Source organism: Physella acuta, unplaced genomic scaffold (assembly GCF_028476545.2).
Source record: "Physella acuta isolate Inbredline_101_S28 unplaced genomic scaffold, ASM2847654v3 ptg000609l, whole genome shotgun sequence".
NCBI lineage: Eukaryota > Metazoa > Mollusca > Gastropoda > Physidae > Physella > Physella acuta.
Genome location: NW_026732128.1, coordinates 100,163 through 124,633, shown reverse-complemented (window position 1 = coordinate 124,633; position 24,471 = coordinate 100,163). Strand labels below are relative to the sequence as shown.

Sequence of the window (24,471 nt, the reverse complement as noted above, 5' to 3'; positions counted from 1 at the left end):
GGCTCGTCTGGGTGGGGGAGGGTGGGGGTAAGGGGAGGGGGCTGCCGAGGTGGGTCTAAAGGGTTGAGTCTGCAAGGGTGGGTCGGTAGGGGTGGGTCCGCAGGGGTGAGCCCGCAGGGTGCTGTGTATTTCACAACTCCCCAATCAACTTTCGATAGCCATATTTTCTATTACAAAAAAAAACCCAGCCTGAAATGTAAAAATCTCGCGTAAAAAAATTAAGGGAAAAAGGTTGTCATTTTATTCACAAATCACACACATACACACACACATACACACACACACACAAACACACACACACACACAATCACAAATGAAAAAAAAACACTGAAAAATAAAAACGTTTGGTGTAACCTTACTAAAGCTCTATGGCCAGGGGACAGCCATGCAAACGTCACTTTATAGCTAGGATCAGCGTAGAGACAAATCTAATTAACAATTAATGAGAATTTCGTTTGAATTATGGTATTTTTAAAGACCCACTTTAAAATAATTGTTTAATTTATTGCAAAAACACGTTTAAGTTCAGCTACCTTTAACCTTTTGATGCAAGGTTTAGCGAAAGTAATTAACCGCAATAGAGTGGGTGGCTAATTCCTTCATTATTCCCGTTAGATATGGCGATGTTGGGAGTGGGGTAAGGTAGTTATGAGAACTAAGACTATGAAGTTTAATTAGGTAGAGTAATTAGTTAGATCACAGTAATTGGAAGAGAGGTCCATGTCTATTATAAAGAGTTACAGCACACAAAAAGATTTCAAGTTTTGTTGAAAGCCTGGTATAAACAACACATTTCTTCTACACATATTTTACAACATCTTCAAAACATCTCTAACATTCTCAACACATGCAGTCCCTACCTCAACAGTCCCCATACCACCCTATCATACCTACAGTCCCTAACCCAACAACCCCCCCCCACCCTATCTTAACACCAACAGTCCCTACCACAACAATCCCCACACCACTATCCTACAGTCCCTAACCCAAAAGTCCCTCACCCTATCTTAACACCTACAGTCCCCACCCCAACAGTCCCCACCCTATATTAACACCAACTGCCCCTAACCCAACAACCCCCTCACCCTATCTTAACACCTACAGTCACCACCCCACCAGTCCCCACCCCACCAGTCCCCACCCCACCAGTCCCCACACCCAACACGTCCCCACCCCCAACACGTCCCCACCCCACCAGTCCCCACACCCAACACGTCCCCACCCCACCAGTCCCCACCCCACCAGTCCCCACACCCAACACGTCCCCACCCCACCAGTCCCCACCCCACCAGTCCCCACACCCAACACGTCCAATCCCCTCGCCCCATACATCTGTGACAACTCCACTAAATATTTGATCAGCATTAAGCAGAAGTTGTGGGCAGCGTCCGACGTAATTAATTAACAGCCTGTTCTACGACTCCAGGGACCTAATCTCCTTTGGACCCAGACTTAACTTTGGTACCAAGAAAGAAAAAAAAATGTCTGGCAAAATGGACCGATCTTTACGAATGATATTCGGAGTTGTTTCCCTTAGAAATTATCTCCCCTGGCTGTCTCTTGAGATTTGGTTTATTTCTTCTTATTAACTCTGACTGTAGCATACAGCAGATGCAGACTTGTAACACTGTATGTTATGTTTAGGTCTAGACCTGTTTAACAAGATGCTGCTAACGTGTTGTCCTCTGTATGAACCTGTTTGCATAGAACAAAATATATTTTATAAATCTCTTCTAGATTTTGAAGATATACAAATATCTTTCTCTCTTATAAGGATATAACTGGCTCAAACGCTGCAAGAGGATGAAGAATTATAAAAAGTACTCACACCAACATAATTGTAGCCACAAAAAAACTTGAAATAGATCGAATTTAAAAATCTAAAAGTCTGCAAAGTATGGAGAGTTCTTAGAGTAATGTGTCACTTATTTTGAATTTTCATTTCAGTAATCAAATTTAAATTAATTGGGTTTTGTTTTGTTTTTTTGTTTTGTGGTTGGTTTTTTTTTTGCCTTGCGTAAGTTAGATAGCTGAATGAGTATTCTGCTTCAATGTGTGATTGGTTTGGTTTGTTTTAGTATATATATATATATATATATATATATATATATATATATATATATATATATATATATATATATATATATATATATATATATATATATATATATATATATATATATATATATATATATATATGGGTGTGGATGTTGGTCCCTAGGGGAGTATGTGCCTATGCGCTTAGGCGCCCTGAGGAGTATATCGATCGTATAGGTATTTTAATTTTGCTATGTGCATTGCTTGAGCCCCCCCACCCCCTCAACTGTAATGCACGTAATGTCCAGCATTCCAATTATTGCTACATGATTGTTAAAATTTCAAACCTCATATACAAAAGCTAAGTTTACCCCACGTGTCTGTTTCAAGTCATTTGATTGGTTAATTTTCCTTCTGTATTTGTTTCAAGTCATTTGATTGGTTAATTCTCCCTCTTTCCTCTAGAGTAACTGGGGCAAGGAGACGAGCGCCATCAAGAAGATGTACGAGACGGAGCTGGAGGAAGCGAGGCGCCTGATAGAGGAGACCAACAAGGAGAAGAACAAGCTGGAGGTCAGGCAACAGACGCTCCAGGACCAGCTCCATGACGCCATGAAACAGTAAGTTGGGGGGGGGGGGTAATTTTTTTACTGCTGGCCCAAGTTTGGGTATTGAATGAACTACATGACGCCATGAAACAGTAAGTTGAATGGGGCGGGGGTATTTTTTTACTGCTGGTTCAGATTTGGGTTTTGTATGAGCTCCAAACGCTATGATACAGTAAGTGGGGGGGGGGGGGTATTTTTTTACTGCTGGTCAGGTTTAGGTATTGCATGAACTACATGACGCCATGAAACAGTAAGTTGGAAGTTTATTTTTCTACTTCTGGTCTCTGCTATCAACTATATGGTGCAGTACCATTGTACATCGCTGGGCTGGGCTGAAGAGTTTACTCTAGCGGATGTTCTGTCCTGTTGTGAGATGGTTCCTGTTATACAATGGGAAAAAATTTGCTGGAAATTTGCTGAAAATATACTGAAAATATGCTCGAAGCGGGATTGGAGTGTGTCGGAAATAGGCTGAATGTGTGCTTGAAATATGCTGGAAACGAGCTGAAAATTTGCTGAAAGAAATATATCCTCTTCACCTAGTTTCGAGTAAATGGTTTTCCCACATTCCTTCACTTAACAACACATAAAATGTGTAAACATATATCCTAATCTGTTGGTGGAACCCAAATGTAAGACCAGCCTGTTCATCAGTATCGATTTGTGTCTCTTCGTAACATCCTATACAAACTATGCCAAACTAAACTTAAAAATTCATACCACGAAATAAAAGTGCTTTCTTTATTCCGGTGTACGGAAATATTTATTACGCGATGCTTTTTGTGATAATGGTTCGACTTTTATATAGAAATACTTTCACTAACTGTTGAAGATGGATTGTATGATTGTGTGTCGTAACGTAACACATGCAAGCCTGGGTGTCTCTAGGGTAACGCCCACTCACGTGATAACAGTAGACAGACCAGAAGCTTTGGGGGTAGCGTCATTGGCAGACGATTGTGATAGGGACCACAGTTAGTGACCACAGATAGTGACCACAGACAGTGACCACAGATAGTGACCACAGATAGTGACCACAGATATTTACCATAATGACCACAGATAGTGACCACAGATAGTGACCACAGATAGTGACTACAGATAGTGACCACAGATAGTGACCACAGATAGTGACCACAGATAGTGACCACAGTGGCCACAGATAGTGACCACAGATAGTGACCACAGATAGTGACCACAGATAGTGACCACAGATAGTGACCACAGTGGCCACAGATAGTGACCACAGATATTGACCACAGATAGTGACTACAGATAGTGACCACATATAGTGACCACAGATAGTGACCACAGATAGTGACCACAGTGACCACAGATAGTGACCACAGATATTGACCACAGATAGTGACTACAGATAGTGACCACAGATAGTGACCACAGTGACCACAGATATTTACCACAGATATTGACCACAGATAGTGACCACAGATATTGACCACAGATAGTGACTACAGATAGTGACCACAGATAGTGACCACAGATAGTGACCACAGATAGTGACCACAGTGGCCACAGATATTGACCACAGATATTGACCACAGATAGTGACCACAGATATTGACCACAGATAGTGACTACAGATAGTGACCACAGATAGTGACCACAGATAGTGACCACAGATAGTGACCACAGTGGCCACAGATATTGACCACAGATATTGACCACAGATATTGACCACATATATTGACCACAGATAGTGACCACAGTGACCACAGATAGTGACCACAGATAGTGACCACAGTGACCACAGATAGTGACCACAGATATTGACCACAGATAGTGACCACAGATATTGACCACAGATAGTGACCACAGATAGTGACCACAGTGACCACAGATAGTGACCACAGATAGTGACCACAGATAGTGACCACAGTGACCACAGATAGTGACCACAGATATTGACCACAGATAGTGACCACAGATATTGACCACAGATAGTGACCACAGATAGTGACCACAGATAGTGACCACAGATAGTGACCACAGATAGGGACCACAGATAGTGACCACAGATAGGGACCACAGATAGTGACCACAGATAGTGACCACAGATAGGGACCACAGATAGTGACCACAGATAGTGACCACAGATAGTGACCACAGATAGTGACCACAGATAGTGACCACAGTGACCACAGATAGTGACCACAGATAGTGACCACAGATAGTGACCACAGATAGTGACCACAGTGACCACAGATAGTGACCACAGATAGTGACCACAGATAGGGACCACAGATAGGGACCACAGATAGTGACCACAGATATTGACCACAGATAGTGACCACAGATAGTGACCACAGATAGTGACCACAGATAGTGACCACAGATAGTGACCACAGATAGTGACCACAGATAGTGACCACAGATAGTGACCACAGATACAGATTGTAACCACAGATAATGACCACAGATAGTGACCACAGATAGTGACCACAGATAGTAACCTCACATATTGACCACAGACTGTGAAAATAGATAGTTATGACCATTTAAAAACCTAGCACAAGTTATGACCATATGCTAGCACAAACTGTACCACCAAAAACTCACACAATGCACTGTAGCCCCCTAACTCTCTAGTACAGTATGATACCCACAGACTTCCTGCCACAACATGGCGACAACAATCGGATCAAACAACCAGTCAACGTTTCCCAAATCGGTCAATGCCCTTCTCATTTCTTTTTTTTTAATGACAATTTTGTCGCTGATCTAAAACAAAAAAAAGTAATTAGGTCGGGAATAAACTCCATCGAGCCGTTGGCTAATAATTTGCTAGCCATCCAGACACATCAAGTGCATGCATTATAAAAAAAGGTTTTTTTTTTATCAATATGTTGATGGCTACCTTAAACGTTTTTCATTTCACATTCTCGTGTTCTACGTCATATGTTGGTGGGCTCTAGTTAATGCTCAGGGTTGTTAGGTTGTTAGTTGTTGGGTTGTTGGTTGTTGGGTTGTTGTTTTGTTGGGTTGTTGAGTTGCTGGGTTGTTGAGTTGCTGGGTTGTTGGTTGTTGGGTTGTTGTTTTGTTGGGTTGTTGAGTTGCTGGGTTGTTGGGTTGCTGGGTTGTTGGGTTGTTGTTTTGTTGGGTTATTAATTAAAGTTGCTGGATTGTCGGGTTCTTGTGTTGTTAGGTTTTTTAGATTGCTGGTTTGTTGTTTTGTTTGATTGTTGGGTTGTCATGTTGTTGTGTTGTTGAGTTGTTGTGGTATTTTTATATATATTTTGCGAGTTTTAACATATTGGCTCAGGGAGTCTCTGCTATACTTAAGTCATCAACTCTTTATACTGTTTTATGTCAACTGCATTAAGTCTAGAAGGTTATGTGGTAATTCATGAGCTAATTTGTTAGCTAATGGTCAGTGACTATATACATATATATATATATATATATATATATATATATATATATATATATATATATATATATATATATATATATATATATATATATATATATATATATATATATATATATATATATATATATATATATATATATATATGGTTTTTGCAACAATATTAGTAAAGAATGAACTCGACTTTCCTAAAATAGCAACAAATATCCGCGAGTGTCATAACTCAAAATACCAGAAGCTTATATTTTTGCCGGCAAAGCCGACACTCTCGCTACCAAAGCCGGTCGGAGATGGCCGGATAATGCCGGCTGGTGGGAGTTTTAGAGAGTAGTCCTGTCTGAGCAAGATGGTTGTAGTAAATCATTGCTGTTTGTTTCTGAAGTAATAGCAGGGTTCGTGGCGTGTAAGAACTAGCAGGGTTCGGAGCGTGTGTGAACTAGCAGGGTTTGGACCGTGTGTGAGCTAGAAGGGTTCATAGCGTGTGTGAACTAGCAGGGTTCAGAGCGTGTGGGAACTAGCAGGGTTCAGAGCGTGTGTGAACTAGCAGGGTTCAGAGAGTGTGTGAACTAGCAGGGTTCAGAGCGTGTGGGAACTAGCAGGGTTCAGAGCGTGTGTGAACTAGCAGGGTTCGGAGCGTGTGTGAACTAGCAGGGTTTGGACCGTGTGTGAGCTAGAAGGGTTCAGAGCGTGTGTGAACTAGCAGGGTTCAGAGAGTGTGTGAACTAGCAGGGTTCAGAGCGTGTGTGAACTAGCAGGGTTTGGACCGTGTGTGAGCTAGAAGGGTTCAGAGCGTGTGTGAACTAGCAGGGTTCAGAGCGTGTGTGAACTTGCAGGGTTCGGACCGTGTGGGAACTAGCAGGGTTCAGAGCGTGTGTGAACAAGCAGGGTTCGGAGCGTGTGTGAACTAGCAGGGTTCAGAGCGTGTGTGAACTAGCAGGGTTTGCAGCCTGGGTGAAGCAGTCATGAAAACCTGCAAGGAAAAAAGTTTCAATTTATTTTAGAAAATCGTTTCCTCTACAACTTTACAATACAAACGGGCGCTAGAAATAGAAGAAAAATGTGAGTTACTTTCACTGACTGATTTTATCGAACGCAAGAGAAAAAGCCGACAGACACTGCCCCCTATAATGACACACTGCACGTGACACCATCAATGACAATCACCAGGACTATCACCTTTTTTAATTTAAAAAAAAATCGACCCGATTAGTTTGAAGAGGGAGGTGTTTGCCTTAAACATCCAAAGGACGCCCCGCGCTCCCCAGAATCCTTAATCAATGATCGATACCCGGCCCCAAGACTTGATGACTCAACACAATTTCTCAAGGTCATTGACATCTATGGTACCGGAACCCTTGTCTGTCTTACATAGATTCTCTGTTCATTTTTCTTGTAGGTGGGTACAAAATGGGTACACACATACATACACACACAGATATATATATATATATATATATATATATATATATATATATATATATATATATATATATATATATATATATATATATATATATATATATATATATATATATATATATATAACAATTAGCCTAATACAACGTAGTACTTGAAGTTATGTAATCTGTGCATAAGATCACCCTATACACTATACATACAATGTATAGAATCAGCTCCCATATTTAGCACCATTGTATCCAGACTTCGCCCCTACCCCCGGGCCTCAATAGCTGCAAGCATCCCCTACCCCCACATCTGGACGTGTTGATCGAGAGTCCACAACCCCCCTCCCTTATAGAAATGAGTCTAACCACACAGACACAGCCACAGACACACTAGCCATATATATCCACACGCGTGGACACGGTAACCACACAGACACACACACACACAGACACCCACACAGAATCGACACAGACACCCTCACAGACACCCACACATACACCCACACATATAGACACCCACACATACACCCACACAGATACTCACACATACACTCATACAGACACCCACACAGACACCCACACAGACACCCACACAGACACCCACACAGACAACCCACACACACATACACCCACACATACACCCATACACTTACACACACACCCACACACCCATACACTCACACATACAACCACGCAGATTCCTATACTCAGGCACCACTACCCAGCACAGTAATATCTTTGGAGAATGTAATTGAATTTCTTTCCAAGGGGAGGTAAAAACGCAATAAAGGGACATTATAAGATTAAAGTGTTCCCCGGAGCTTATTCTCTCTATATGCACACGTACACACGTACACATTGACGTGTATTCCATAGCACTTACACGTCAACACATACAAACCCATATACTCAAACAGTACATGCAACAAATTGATGCCAATAAATGCACACCAAAGTTGATTTGGAGAAAACATATGCAACATTATATGTTAGCTCATATTCAAAAATACAATCCGGAAATAATTATGTACACAAAAAATATACTTCCTACACACATACATTGACGCATAGATCGAACTTACACATAAACATAAATACACATTTTTTTTTTTGTTTTTATAACGCATGCGCTCATAAACACACATACTAACATACATTGACTACAGTATAAAAATAAGCCTACTGGGTTTTTTTTACCACATATCTACCCTCGTCCTTATTTTTATAAACCCCAGCCAACGCCGATGAAAAATTTTCTAGACTTCTTCTAGATTACGTCCCCTGGTAAATTTTCTATCCGTCTCGTAGATTAAGTCCCCTGACAGACTTGACGGCCAGCGGTCAAGTATTTCCCCCTCGATTTCCGTCACAACGCCGACCAACCAGCCGTCCGCCAGCCAGACGGGAGAAGGGGACGCTACTCGCGGTTCCGCCGTGCTCCGACGCGCGTCACACCACCTGTGGACTCGTCTACTGGAAGATGCATCATTCTATTGACCTTTCTCTCGACAACACGTCTGCGACACAAGTATTTTAATGTATGCACCGTTCTAGACATTTCAACCCAAAGGCTTGTTATCATCCATAACAAGGGACAGTACTCTCAAGTTATCAGATTCGCAAATTTTTCGTCGTGAAAAAAATATTCAAATTTTGTTTCGCGGCATAAGTGTGTTAATTTATATCTAGATCTGTGTGTTAGTATTATTTTTTTAGTGCAAATAGGTCTTCGAGATTTAATTTTTTTTTATTTAAAAAAAGTACTTTCTATTTCTGGTATTTAAAGAGTTGATGCTAGAAAAAAATTAGTAAAGCAAAATCAAATCTATCTAGTTGGAAAAGTTATACTTTTACATCAGTTGAATTTGCCGCAGAAGTCTAGAATCTATTTCTAGATCTTGGAGCCGGGTAGGCAGTGTCATTAGCTTTGTTAATTTTATTTTATTACGTTGTAAGACAAATCATTTTCTTTTGAGGTGCTACCTGTTTGTTAAAGTTACATTTTTTCTAAATCTGTATGTCAAGATTATTGTGTAAATAGTTGTTTCTTTTAAAATATAAAGCTGAGTTTTGATATATTGAGCGTGATTCTGTATCGCAGTGTTAATGTATGCATAGCTTTAAGAATGTATTTTTAATAACAGTTATTAAATAACTATATAATAGGGTATAATGTATACACTGTTGTTACCATAGCAGCGAGAAAACAATGTCACCATAACCCACTTGTGTTTGTGACTCACCCGTCTCTGCTGCTATCGACATCCACTCCACTTTCAGCATCCGATTTACGCTAAATTCATTTCAGCCAATATCTACATAAACCAACATCTACTTTCACCTCCACCAACATCCACTTCCACCTCCACCGACATCTACTTCCACCTCCACCAACATCTACTTTCACCTCCACCAACATCCACTTCCACCTCCACCGACATCTACTTCCACCTCCACCAACATCTACTTCCACCTCCACCGACATCCACTTCCACATCCACCAACATCAACCTCCACCAAAATCTACCTCCACCAACATCTACCTCCACCAACATCTACTTCCACCTCCACCAACATCTACTTCCACCTCCACCAACACCTACTTCCACCTCCACCAACGCCATCTACTAAAAATATCTACCTCCACCTCCACCAACATCTACTTCCACCTCCACCAACATCTACTTCCACCTCCACCAACATCTACTTCCACCTCCACCAACATCTACTTCCACCTCCACCAACATCTACTTCCACCTCCACCAACATCTACTTCCATCTCCACCAACATCTACCTCCACCTCCACCAACATCTACTTCCACCCCCACCAACATCTACTTCCACCTCCACCAACATCTACTTCCACCCCCACCAACATCTACTTCCACCTCCACCAACTACTTCCACCTCCACCACCATCCACTTCCACCTCCACCAACATCTACTTCCACCCCCACCAACATCTACTTCCACCCCCACCAACATCTACTTCCACCTCCACCAACATCTACTTCCACCTCCACCAACATCTACTTCCACCTCCACCACCAACTACTTCCACCTCCACCACCATCTACTTTCACCCTCACCAACACCTACATACTCCCCCCCCCCCCCCCCCATGTTATAACATGTCCTTCAACAGTACCAGACCTCCATTACTGGGGTTGTTCGAACCCAACTCTAAATTCCTATCCCGTCACAGGTCGCTTAATCCCGGCTTGGCTGAATTCATAACTAGGTCACACCTAAATCGGGCAGGTAGTTCTGTCTTGAATAGACCAAAACTTGTTTGCGTAGGACGCCCTTGTCAATTCTGCAGAGCTAGATAATTTGGTGGCGCTAATCGCGTGGGCTGCTAGTCCAACACTAGACCCTACTGATAGATGAAAGGGGCTTAACTCTCTAGAAGAGACTGTTTTATGGTGGGATGGCAAATAAAACTGAAGTTTACTCTTGTTTAAGTGTATGGGATAAGCACAAGGTGGATTTGATTTAGGTTTTGATATGAAACTGTGTCCAGTAATATTCTAAGCTTTCAATAATTTTTATAAATAAAATTTCTATAATACGTTGTAATTAGGTAATTCTGAAAAAGAAATGTAGTGTTCATGATGCAGTTACTGCAAGGGTTATCACTAGAAGATATTTTGGGACATCTAAAAGTTGATTATTTTAAGATGTGAAAGTCAAATTCCATCGCTAATTTTATTCTCAAATCTGGCGAATAGGACAGCTATTTATTTGTCATAAAACAATGAAATGTACAGAGACATATTTTGTTTACTTTTGTTTTCAATTTTTTTTACTTTGGCTAAACCAAAATAGTAGATAAAAACTCGCTCTCCTATCCCCACCACCACCACCATCAATTACACATGTAACATCAGCTTAAATCGTGCACAACTTACACCACATCAACACCACACTAATAACACACCAACACCAACTGAAGCCTTCCACATCTAACACCATTTCTAACACTGCATCTAATACTACATCAACACCACATCAACACCACACCAACACCAACTGAAGCCTTCCACATCTAACACCATTTCTAACACTGCATCTAATACTACATCAACTCCTCATCGAACACCACATCCAGCCACATAAACACCGCTCTTAGGAACACCTCTAACAGAAGCTTAAGCCCTCCACATCATCACACCAACACCAACTGAAGCCTCCTACATCTAGCACCACATCAAACACCACATAAAACACCACATGTAACACCACATCAACATCACATAAACATAACATCTAACACCACTTCTAACACTTGTTAACACCATCTTAAGCCATGCATAACAATACGGCAAATAGGATATACTGCACCTGATATGTAACAGTTGGCAAAATAGCCCTCTCCCCTCCTTCCCTAGTGCTTTCTCTCACCTCACAATTTATCAGTCTCCTCCATTCTTTCTCTAATACCCAAATACCCATGACGTTAATACCCTTGACGTCAATACCCATGACGTTAATACCCTTTATGTCTCGCCTTAACATTTCCTCTTACGTCTTCCTCCTCCTCTCCCACATCACAGACCTACCCCCCCCCCCCACGCTTCAACCATACTCTAGAAGTCACCCTCATCCTCCCCACAAAACCCCAGACGTCCCCCCACCATTTTGCCCCTACCCCAGGCGTCCCATATCCTAGACGTCTCTCCCACTCTTTCCTCCAAACCCCACCCAGACATCACCCCCACTTTTCCACATCCTCTCCCCCGTTCCCTAGACGTCTCTCCCATCCTCCCCCATTCCCTAGAGTCTCTCCCATCCTCCCCCATTCCCTAGAGTCTCTCCCATCCTCCCCCATTCCCTAGAGTCTCTCCCATCCTCCCCCGTTCCCCAGACGCCTCCCCACACCCTAGATGTCCCTCCCCCCACTTTTCCCCAACCTCCACCATTCCATAGACGTCTCCCCCATTCCCTAGACGTCTCTCCCATTCTCTCCCCCATTCCCTAGACGTCTCCCCCATTCCCTAGACGTCTCTCCCATCCTCCCCCATTCCCTAGACGTCTCTCCCATCCTCTCCCCCATTCCCTAGACGTCTCTCCAATCCTCCCCTCATTCCCTAGACGTCTCTCCCATCCTCTCCCCTCATTCCCTAGACGTCTCTCCCATCCTCTCCCCCATTCCCTAGACGTCTCTCCCATCCTCTCCCCCATTCCCTAGACGTCTCTCCCATCCTCCCCCATTCCCTAGACGTCTCTCCCATCCTCCCCCATTCCCTAGAGTCTCTCCCATCCTCCCCCATTCCCTAGAGTCTCTCCCATCCTCCCCCGTTCCCCAGACGCCTCCCCACACCCTAGATGTCCCTCCCCCCACTTTTCCCCAACCTCCACCATTCCATAGACGTCTCCCCCATTCCCTAGACGTCTCTCCCATTCTCTCCCCCATTCCCTAGACGTCTCCCCCATTCCCTAGACGTCTCTCCCATCCTCTCCCCCATTCCCTAGACGTCTCTCCAATCCTCCCCTCATTCCCTAGACGTTTCTCCCATCCTCTCCCCCATTCCCTAGACGTCTCTCCCATCCTCTCCCCTCATTCCCTAGACGTCTCTCCCATCCTCTCCCCCATTCCCTAGACGTCTCTCCCATCCTCTCCCCCATTCCCTAGACGTCTCTCCCATCCTCCCCCATTCCCTAGACGTCTCTCCCATCCTCCCCCATTCCCTAGAGTCTCTCCCATCCTCCCCCATTCCCTAGACGTCTCTCCCATCCTCCCCCATTCCCTAGACGTCTCTCCCATCCTCCCCTCATTCCCTAGACGTCTCTCCCATCCTCTCCCCCATTCCCTAGATGTCTCTCCCATCCTCTCCCCCATTCCCTAGACGTCTCTCCCATCCTCTCCCCCATTCCCTAGACGTCTCTCCCATCCTCCCCTCATTCCCTAGACGTCTCTCCCATCCTCTCCCCCATACCCTAGACGTCTCTCCCATCCTCCCCTCATTCCCTAGACGTCTCTCCCATCCTCCCCCATTCCCTAGACGTCTCCCCCAATCTTCTCCCCCATTCTCTAGACGTCTCTCCCATCCTCTCCCCCATTCCCTAGACGTCTCTCCCATCCTCTCCCCCATTCCCTAGACGTCTCTCCCATCCTCTCCCCCATTCCCTAGACGTCTCTCCCATCCTCTCCCCCATTCCCTAGACGTCTCTCCCATCCTCCCCCATTCCCTAGACGTCTCTCCCATCCTCCCCCATTCCCTAGACGTCTCTCCCATCCTCCCCCATTCCCTAGACGTCTCTCCCATCCTCCCCCATTCCCTAGACGTCTCCCCCAATCCTCTCTCCCATTCCCTAGACGTCTCTCCCATCCTCTCCCCCATTCCCTAGACGTCTCTCCCATCCTCTCCCCCATTCCCTAGACGTCTCTCCCATCCTCTCCCCAATATCATAGACGTCTCTCCCATCCTCTCCCCAATATCATAGACGTCTCTCCCATCCTCTCCCCCATTCCCTTGACGTCTCTCCCATCCTCTCCCCCATTCCCTAGACGTCTCTCCCATCCTCTCCCCCATTCCCTAGACGTCTCTCCCATCCTCTCCCCAATATCATAGACGTCTCTCCCATCCTCTCCCCAATATCATAGACGTCTCTCCCATCCTCTCCCCCATTCCCTAGACGTCTCTCCCATCCTCTCCCCAATATCATAGACGTCTCTCCCATCCTCTCCCCCATTCCCTTGACGTCTCTCCCATCCTCTCCCCCATTCCCCACACACTCCCCCACACCCCAGACGTCTCCCCACACCCCAGACGTCCCCCCACTGTTGTGCACGAGTCAGCATCGGCCCCATCGATCGAGGCGGCGGTGAGTGTGCTAGGTCAGGACGACGTCACGCTACAGGTACTGTCGCCAACACGTAGGTGTTGTGTTGTCTGGCCGTGTTGACAGCTGCGTGTGTTCCCTTCTGCACAGTCAACCAAACGTCTACACGGGATATTTAGGTGTGTTTTCGCTTCTAACGTGTGTGTTATGACTGCAGCCATACCGTGGAGCTGCAGTTCTAGCTTAATTTCCATCATTCAGGCAGTGTGTAGCTGGTTTAGTCACAGCTTGTGAAAATCTTGACTTTCCGGTTTGGTCCAAGTCTCTACCCGGCCGTTATTGGTTTGATTTGACCCGTAGTGTATGGGCCTTAAATTAGTCACACTTTCGTTACCTGCTTGTTACTTATCTGGTTCGTGCTAGATCTATAATTACATTAATTTTTCTGGTTGGATATTGCAGTTTGGTCCTCTAACTATAATGTATGTGCTTCAATGTGCCGATTTGTTCTAGCCTTTACCTGGTTCGCTATTTATTAAAATTAAGTGTAGTGTTGCACCTATAATTCAAAATACTAGAATGTGAGTGCGTGTTTTATAGATATACAGAGCTATTTAGATGTATATCTAGAGATCTAGCTGTTATTACTTTTCCACAACAACTTAGATCAATATTACATGCAGAATTTTTTAGGGCCCGGCCGTTAAGCCAATTTTAGTAACAGTGACTTTAACCTACTTTATTTGTATCTAATGTGTCGGGTTATTTTCTTATTTTAATTGATTCCACATTGTTTTTCGGTATGGACTATTTTTTTTTTATTACTTGAGCAGTATATAATCTAGATTAGCTAATTAGCTGTTAATTGGGGATTTACCGATGACATTTTTTAACTTGTGCAAACTGACATTTGTACTTTAACCTGCACCCCATAATCGATTATGGGCCTGTATTCTATAATAATATAATCGTATGCGTTATGCCTGCTAGTGGGGAACTAAATAAGTACTGCGTGTTTAATAAGTTCATGTGCAAATGTTATTACATACAGTTTTCTACACTTTTGATTTGACATCTCCCTAGCATTTATCTGACGTGTTGTAGAGAAAGAGATATTCCGCTTCTAACAGTGTAGCAAGTAAGGATTGCCCCAAACAACTACATTTAAATGTGGCAATATGCATGTGCTGGCTGAAACAAAGGCTCGTACTATACTAGATTCTAGTACGGAGTTGACAACCCCCACGTTGTTTATGGTTGGTTGTTGGAGCTGTTGATAACTTGAAGCGTCCCAACTCCCACATGTATTCATACCTCCACGTATGATATTGCCATCTAACACGTCATTTTTTGTTCCGTTAAAGCTTAAGTCTACATTTTGTTGAGCTAATTTGACATTCTAATACCCTCTTATGTCGGACCGTCATAATTGTTTCCTAATATTTTTTCGTACCAATTTGTAGCCGTTAGCCCCTCGGTCTTGTGTATTGTAGTGTAGTGTTCCAGCTGGGTGCCAGGTAGTGTTGACCTACTTGTGTGTCCTGCCCACCCCCACTTCTGGTTTAGTATTTCCTTAAAAAAAAATCATAAAAAAAACGTTTTAATTTTTATCAGATGAACTTTACTTCTTCTACCATAACAGCTACCAGATCTTAAAAGGAAATTTAAGTTCTAGTGTTTTCAGACCTATACCTGAGCATACCCTGCCCCAACCCCACCGTTCTCAAATTTAAGTGTTAGTGTTTTCAGACCTATACCTAAGTATACCCTGCCCCAACCCCACCTTCTCACTCCGCCACTTCTACCAGAAGCTGAATGACGGAGCATGCAGAATTTAGATTCTAGTCAAATCTTTATCGTATTCTTCAAACCTAGTCTAGATTTAAAGTGTGTTTAGTATCTCCAATCTCCAATACAACAACCGCAAAAAAAAATTGCGCGTTTCAATCCCCCAACAAAGTAGTTTAAGGATGATACCCAGCACCAAAAAGCACATTCATTAAATAGCTGCACTCATGCTGAACGAACTTTAATTCGTCCAAAAAAAATAGCAAAGACAGCTCCTGAATCTGCTTTAAACAACCTTAACTACTAAATGCTATACACCTAAAGCCAACCAATCCCAATTAAAACATAAACGGTGTCATATTTCCTTGTGTTGCAACATAAATATAACGCCTAGATACAGTCAAGGACTTTTTTTCTACCATAGCTTTTGTCTAAGAACTTGTGTCTAGTTCAAACGTTGCCCCAAGCCGCTCCACACCTGGGGTCTACCTGGTATAAACCAACCGAACGAGTCGGTGTAGTGTGTCATCTACAAGAATTTGTCATTTTTTTTTTTTTTACAACCAGTCAAGTCAGCGAGTTTCCGTGTGACAACCAGCCCTAAATTTATGATAACCCGCCGATGTTGTATCTGTTGGTGGATTGTGTGTTGTAGCGAGGGGCTGTGCTTTTGTCAATGGTTATGTTAAATTTCATTCATTGGCCATGGTCTCGTGTTAAACTTCATTCATTGGCCATGGTCTCGTGTTAAACTTCATTCAATGGCCTGACTCGTGGTCTCAAGTTCAATGACGTTCAGCTTTTAAAGTTGGTCAAAAAACACCAAGGTGTATTTTGTATTGCTACAGCTAGTGTATTGCTACAGCCAGTGTATTGCTACAGCCAGTTCTCCTAAAGTTTTTTAAAGTTCCATTTATAAGTCAGTTCTATGCATTAGTCACTTCACCTTAAAGATTATATCTCTCTACGTATAAAAGTCGGTTCTCCATAGATTTTACAGTTCCCTGAGAATTGTTGGCCTACCCCCTCCCCCCCCCCCCTTAAAGTAGTATAGTTCCTTAACAAACGTGTACAACTTTCATTATAGAAACTACACTACAACAAATGTCTCTATTTCTAATACACTTTCCAACTTTTTTTATACCAAATTTTGTTATCAAATGCACAAGGGCAATAATTCTTCCCTTCAGTGGGTCTCGTGTTACCGACCCCTGCCCTAATGGAATGGTAGGCAGTAATGTATTATCAAACTAAAGAGCCGAGTGTGGGTTTATAAAATAACGCATGCCCCTAGTTCCAATAAAATCTGAACCATAAAACAATCAGCGATGTTTTGTAAAACAGTTTTATCAAAGTCTAATATACCATTTCGTGTACACATTGACTGTAAATCGTGTTCCCTTTAAAATCAATACGACATGATTACTGTATTGCAGAGGCGTAGCGACCCTTCCCGGCGCCCGGGGCGAACTTTCAATTTGGCGCCCCCCCCCCGCTTATATATATATATATATATATATATATATATATATATATATATATATATATATATATATATATATATATATATATGTGTGTGTGTGTGTGTGTGTATAATTATGTGTGTGTGATAGTGTGTTTATATATAAGCTTGTGTGTGGGTAAGAGTGTATTTGTGTGTGTAAGCGTGTATGCTACAGTCCGGACAAGGTTTAATAATTACATTGTATGATTTTCATTCCTTAAAACTTTACGACAATTTAATTCCCATTAAGATGCGTTTAACTTTTTTTGCGAAAGATTAGTAATGTCAGTAAAAAAAAATAAGCCTGATCTGTGTTAGAGGGTAGTTTGTAGCTAACGCTAATATGTTTAGACCAGCCTTTTATGTTCTAGTTTTGAACGATCTCTGTTGTGATATGGTACATATTGGATTCGAAGTTTGTTAGAGTAAGGACACACAAGTGACATACAAGAAGAAGTTATCAGAAATATTTATTGTTCACATTGGAATACGACATGGGTATTTCGTTGATTGGTTGATGGTATGACAAAACAAGCTAGAGAAAACAAACTGGAATCCAACGGATGTTAACAGCTCGTAGTCTTGGATTTCGCAGATTTGCCCTGCCTTCTCGCACACAGTTTCTTCCAGGCATCTTTTCGGGGGGGGCGAAGCCCCCCGGAAAAATTTTTACGCCCCCCCGAACGAAATGAAATTTATATAATTTATATATAGAAAATATATACTTTTAACAGTGTCCGCCCCCCCCCCCGAAGAAAGTTTACCGCCTCCCCCCTCCCCCCGAAGATTTCAAGTGCCCCCCCCCGGAGAAAAAAGTCTGGAAGAAACACTGATCAAAAGTATCTGATCTCTCACGTTGAAGTTGAGAGAATCGTAGGAATCTTACAAAGAACTAGTCGCGTCTTTTTTTTTAACAAAACTGGCTATTGAAATTGTACATTACGCGTTAATACACTTGGTTTCTTTACTAAGTGTTAAGAGAGTTATCTACTCACCAATCCAGTACAAATACTTGCGATTTTTGTTAGCGAAAAAAGCGCCCCCCCCCCCACCCCCACACACACTCATCACAACCATCTTGGACAAAGTTTGTAGAGCGGTTTTTAACGTAACTAACTTTTTTTTAAAAAATGTTACACAATTATACAATGCACAGTACAATTCGTTTCTTTCTGAGAGCTAAAGGTTGTTTACTCAGAATCCTGTGTAATTTTGCTATTTTATATAGCCTAAAAGCGCCCCCCTGCACCATCTTGATAAAAGTCACTAACGTATTTTACAGTTCAACAATCGTACAATACGTTTTAATACAATTGGTTTCTTTTAATAGTGGTAACGTTTATCGACTCAACAATCTAGTGTAAATTCTTCCGTTTTAAGTCTCGAAAAAGCGCCCCCCCCCCCCCCCCCCATCTAGGAAAAGCTTCAAAGCGGTTTTGCCGGTCACTGTTTCTTAAGAGTATATGTTTTACATTAAGAAATCAAGATAGAAAACAGTTAAATCAGTATGTAAATGCGTGTAGCCATTATATTTCTTAACTTAGACAGTTTATAATTCAAAACTGCAGCATAAAATCAGCTTTAAAAAATTTTTCCCACCCCTTTTGGCGCCCCCATAGGGTCGGCGCCCGGGGCGGCCGCCCCCCCCCCCCCCGCCCCCCCCTAGCTACGCCTCTGCTGTATTGACTTCGATTTTTTATCTAGATAAGTTTATTTGGTTCAGATAACCACGTAGGCACATAGGCTCACGTAGGCCCATAGGCTCACGTAGGCCCATAGGCTCACGTAGGCAGTACCATAGGCTCACGTAGGCAGTACCATAAGCTCACGTAGGCAGTACCATAGGCTCACGTAGGCAGTACCATAGGCTCACGTAGGTAGTACCATAGGCTCACGTAGGCAGTACCATAGGCTCACGTAGGCAGTACCGTAGGCTCACGTAGGCAGTACCGTAGACTCACGTAGGCAGTACCATAGGCTCACGTAGGCAGTACCGTAGGTTAACGTAGGCAGTACCATAGGCTCACGTAGGCAGTACCATAAGCTCACGTAGGCAGTACCATAGGCTCACGTAGGCAGTACCATAGGCTCACGTAGGCAGTACCATAGGCTCACGTAGGTAGTACCATAGGCTCACGTAGGCAGTACCATAGGCTCACGTAGGCAGTACCGTAGGCTCACGTAGGCAGTACCGTAGACTCACGTAGGCAGTACCATAGGCTCACGTAGGCAGTACCGTAGGTTAACGTAGGCAGTACCATAGGCTCACGTAGGCAGTACCATAGGCTCACGTAGGCAGTACCATAGGCTCACGTAGGCAGTACCATAGGCTCACGTAGGCAGTACCGTAGGCTCACGTAGGCAGTACCGTAGGTTAACGTAGGCAGTACCATAGGCTCACGTAGGCAGTACCGTAGGCTCACGTAGGCAGTACCATAGGCTCACGTAGGCAGTACCATAGGCTCACGTAGGCAGTACCAAAGGCCATACAGAATCCTATCGAATTTTTCTTCCGGTTTCTTCGATAGGATCAGCGTTAGGATTAGGAGCTATGGATAGACGAAAGGTCAAAGTTCAAGGCTAGGGTAGGATTGAGGGTAGGTCCAGGGGTAGGATAGTGTTTCCAGCAGACAAAAATAACCCCGAAGACATCCTACACGAGGTTTGAGTGCAATATATTTTCATAGGGATAATAGAACAACACAAGAGGGGGGTTCCCACGACGGCTAGTTTTTTAATGGCAAGTTTACAGATGAGAGTTTACTGATAGGTTGTAGGGTGGCGGGGGGGGGGGGGGGGGAGGGAGGGAGGGAATCTCCCATACGTGACGTCACACGCTTAAGTTAGGGACTCAGACTTGTGATAATGCGCTTCATGCCAGAGGGGGTAAAGTGGTGTTGCATACAATTTCTACTTTTGTAAGTTAAATAGAATGGAAGTTATCTCCCCTATAAACACGAAATCAACTTTTATTTAGTTGGTTTTTTTTTTCATATGTATGAAGTGGACTGTTTGTGTCTTTATATCCTGATGTGTTGAAATGTTGGGTTAATTTGGTTGATATCTTGATGTGTTGAAACGTTAGGTTAGTTTAGTTGATATCTTCATGTGTTGAAACTTGGATTAATTTAGGTTGATCACTTTATATATTGAAACATAAAATGTGTTTGCTATCGTGAAACAATGTGCTACATCTGGGTGTTGCTTGTGTTTGTTTGTTTGTGCTATGCTGGGCTGGGCTGGCTGTATAATCAATACATTTATATCAGGCCTGTGGTTATTTATTGATGGGGTTTAGTGTGTAGCTGATATCTGGTTGATACATTTATTAGTTAACAGTTGATAAACGCCTATTTATCGTTTAGTTCATTGCGTTGTTATTTAGCTTTTGACAGGTTAACCACTGAGGTATCAAGAGCTTAACTCTTGAGCTATTGATAAGTCAGTCTTTGATCTTTTGGTAAATTTTAAGTTTGAGCTGTTAAGTTTTGTGCTGTTGATAACTTACTATTTAGAAGTTGATAGCTTTGACTGGTTATTGAGCTGTTGATAACTTCATCATTGAACTTGTTATTAAGTTGTTGATAATTCTACCATCAGGCAATCATTCAATTGCTGTTGACACAATCATTATTGTTGATAACTTTATTACCTAGTGTTGATAACTTCAATACCTAGTGTTAACTCCATTACCTAGTGTTGATAACTCCATTACCTAGTGTTGATACCTTCATTACCGAGTTGTTGATAAGTAAACGACTGAGCCTATACACCCACCTTTACCTAGCCCCTACACCGATCACCTACACAGAACAGGTGTGACTTTACGACAACACATCCCCAGGCATAGAAAGCACTCTCAAATGTGCAGTGATACCCACTCATACATTCCAGCGTAGAGCCTCTTCTATTGATATGGCACGCCCGTCTAAGTGAAAACCCGAACTGGGCCGAGGAACGTCACTGACACGTCAGGCCTGTTGACATGACATGACAGTGTGCGCCACGAGAGGTCTTATTTTAGGATGTGTCTCGTGCTATGTTTAGACGTGCTGGGCATTCGTTGAAGACATCTGTTTTAAGACTTATCAAACACTATTTGAATGAAGACATCTGTTTTAAGACTTACCAAAACACTATTTGAATGAAGATATTTTTAATACAGGCAACTCTCACCTCCTCTGGCTTTTTAAGTACAAACATTATTTAGGGTAAATTTGGACCCAAAATATGCGTTTTTTAAGTTTTAGACCAAAAAATAATGTTTTTAAGTGAGACATTATTAAAGTTACTTCTGTTTTCTACATCATCTCTAAACTAGATTGATAGGCCTATTTTTTGCTTACGTTAAATCACATTCACATGTTGATACAGATTTTCATTAAATCACATTCACACGTTGATACAGATTTTCATTAAATCACATTCACACGTTGATGCAGATTTTGATTAAATCACATTCACAAGGTGATACATATTTTCATTAAATCACATTCACACGTTGAATAAATCACATTCACACGTTGATGCAGATTCTGATTAAATCACATTCACAAGGTGATACATATTTTCATTAAATCACATTCACACGTTGAATAAAACACATTCACACGTTGATACAGATTTCTCCATCCAGCCAAAACAGTTAAAACAAAATGTGTAGTAGACAAACTTGGCATGACAAAAATAGCGTGTAATATTTGACAAGTTGGGTCATCAGTTTGTGGAGGGCCCACCACCTCGCGTGTTGCTAGCATGGACTAGTCTAGACCCTCACTAGAGCTGGTCCCTCCTTGCTGGACACGGATTATCTTAAGCTGTAGGACAGTTAGCCAACTGGTTTAAGTTAGGTTTATCAAAAGCTGTTCGGATATTCTTTTTGTCGTGGTTAGCTAAGGATATCGGCATCTTATCTTCGTGGTTTAAGTAATTTTTAGCATGGTTGGTTAAGTTTGTATAACATTCACTAAAGCCATTTGGGAATAGTTTTCGTCGGTGAAAGATTATCTAAAGCTGTAGGCCTGATATTGTTGTGGTTTACGGAAGGTTATCTAAAACTGTAGGCCTGATATTGCTGTGGTTTACGAAAGATTATCTAAAGCTATTGGACTGATATTTCTGTGGTTTAAGTTACATTTAGCATTCACCAAAGCCGTTCCGATATCGTTTTTGTCGTGTTAGAGACAGATTATCTAAATCTGTAGAGCTAGCTGTTGCCGTTTTCGTTTTAGAACTAGGTAAAAGCAGGATACCAGCACTGACTAAAGCAACTTGCTTTTTTTAGCGTGGTTATTGTAATGAATTAATCACTTAATTTTAGACTTGCTGAAGCCACGTTTAACGTTTACTGGGGCTGTTCTGCTGTTTTAGACATTATAAAGACTTATGTAACACTTATCAAAGGTGTTCAGCTGTTACAGTGTCATTAGCTAAAATGGTGTTGACACATAGAATCGTGTTTTGAGTTTTATCTTTCTTTTATCCTTTACTTTGTGATTGTTAATGATGTTGATCCAATTATTTCGGTATTTTATAAGATTGTTGGTGATGTTGATCAAATTATTTCGGTATTTTAACACGTTTTTCTTAACTCAGCTTCGCGTTTGTGGATTTGTTTGTTTGTTGTTAAAATTGACATCGAAAATTAGCCCACTTCTGATTGCTCTACAGATCTGAAATTTGGCATACAGGCTACTTTCGCCTAACAATTTCAGATGCAATCATAAAAACTAGCAATTAGAGACCGTAATTAGCTTAATTTAATTACGCCCCAAGGACCATAAAATTGAGGACATGATTTCTAAAGATACCGACAAGACTGGAGGCTTATAGACACAGTTACTTCGGCCCCAATCGATGTGAGAGCGCTGGCCGTGATCGTATAGTGGTTAGTACTTCGCGTTGTGGCCGCGACAACCCAGGTTCGAATCCTGGTCGCTCAAGATTTTTTTAGTCCGTGTATTTATAAACACTTAGTCAAGTCATACTTAATCAAGTCATTAGATAAAGTAGAAAATAAACTATATAAACAACTTTTTTAAAAACCACGTTTTTCATGTGTAGCAACGGACTAAAAAGGAGAAAATAAAATACTTAAAAAAAACTTTTTAAAAAAACACGTTTTTCTTGTGGACTAAAAAGTAGAAAATAAATTTTTCTTTTGTGCTTCCTCGAGCTGTGCAGGTTCTTGTGATGACTGACAAAAAACGTGGGTCGGGCAGATGGGTCGGGAAATTTGATGGTGAACGTACCCACGTTTTTTGTCAGTCATCACAAGAACCTGCACAGCTCGAGGAAGCACAAAAGAAAAATTTATTTTCTACTTTTTAGTCCACAAGAAAAACGTGGTTTTTTAAAAAGTTTTTTTTAAGTATTTTATTATAAGTTTGTTAATGATATTGATTTAATTATTTTGGTATTTGACTATTCTAAAGTTCTGGAACATTGTGTTATATGATTGCTCAGAGGGATTTGAATGTATTGTTGGTTGTTGTTTTTCCTGCGGCCCATCCTAAAGCTATGTTGTGATATTGTATCTGATAGGTAACAAAAGCTGATACATGCAGCAAACACGGTCTATGTTCTATTCGTGTGTCGTTACTCCAACTTCAATAATAGTACAGTGGTTACTTCAATATTACTGTGGTTACTTTAATATTATCGTAGTCACATCAATATTACCGTAGTTACTTCAATATTACCGTGGTTATTTCAGCACTATTAGCTTGTCGTTACTCATGTAATATGACCTTAGTTACCTCAGTAATACTACCCTGCCCTTGTAAAACAAATTCTGCTAAAGTATGTGGTGTAAAAATGACCTGCATAATTCATATCACGCGTAGGTGGGGAAGGAATGTTTGTTAGGTGCGCTTTGACAGTTACGGACATACTTATATACTTCATTTGTTTGCTGTTTTTTTACAGCAACATTTACTGTCATCTGTGTAGGT

General features: G+C 42.0%; 1 protein-coding gene across 3 annotated transcripts in view; it reads left to right on the top strand.

Annotated features, from left to right (window-relative positions):
• The window catches only part of LOC131947855 (70 kDa neurofilament protein), a 79,033-nt gene that overhangs the window by 18,454 nt on the left and 36,108 nt on the right, over nt 1-24,471 (top strand). Inside the window, exon 3 of one of the 3 annotated variants that reach the window (XM_059309232.1) lies at nt 2,503-2,657. In XM_059309232.1, the coding sequence (XP_059165215.1) occupies nt 2,503-2,657 (155 nt within the window). Of the gene's footprint in view, nt 1-2,502; nt 2,658-14,310; nt 14,406-14,622; nt 14,639-24,471 lie in introns of those variants that run through there. The other 2 variants (XM_059309230.1, XM_059309231.1) reach the window with 2 other exon arrangements.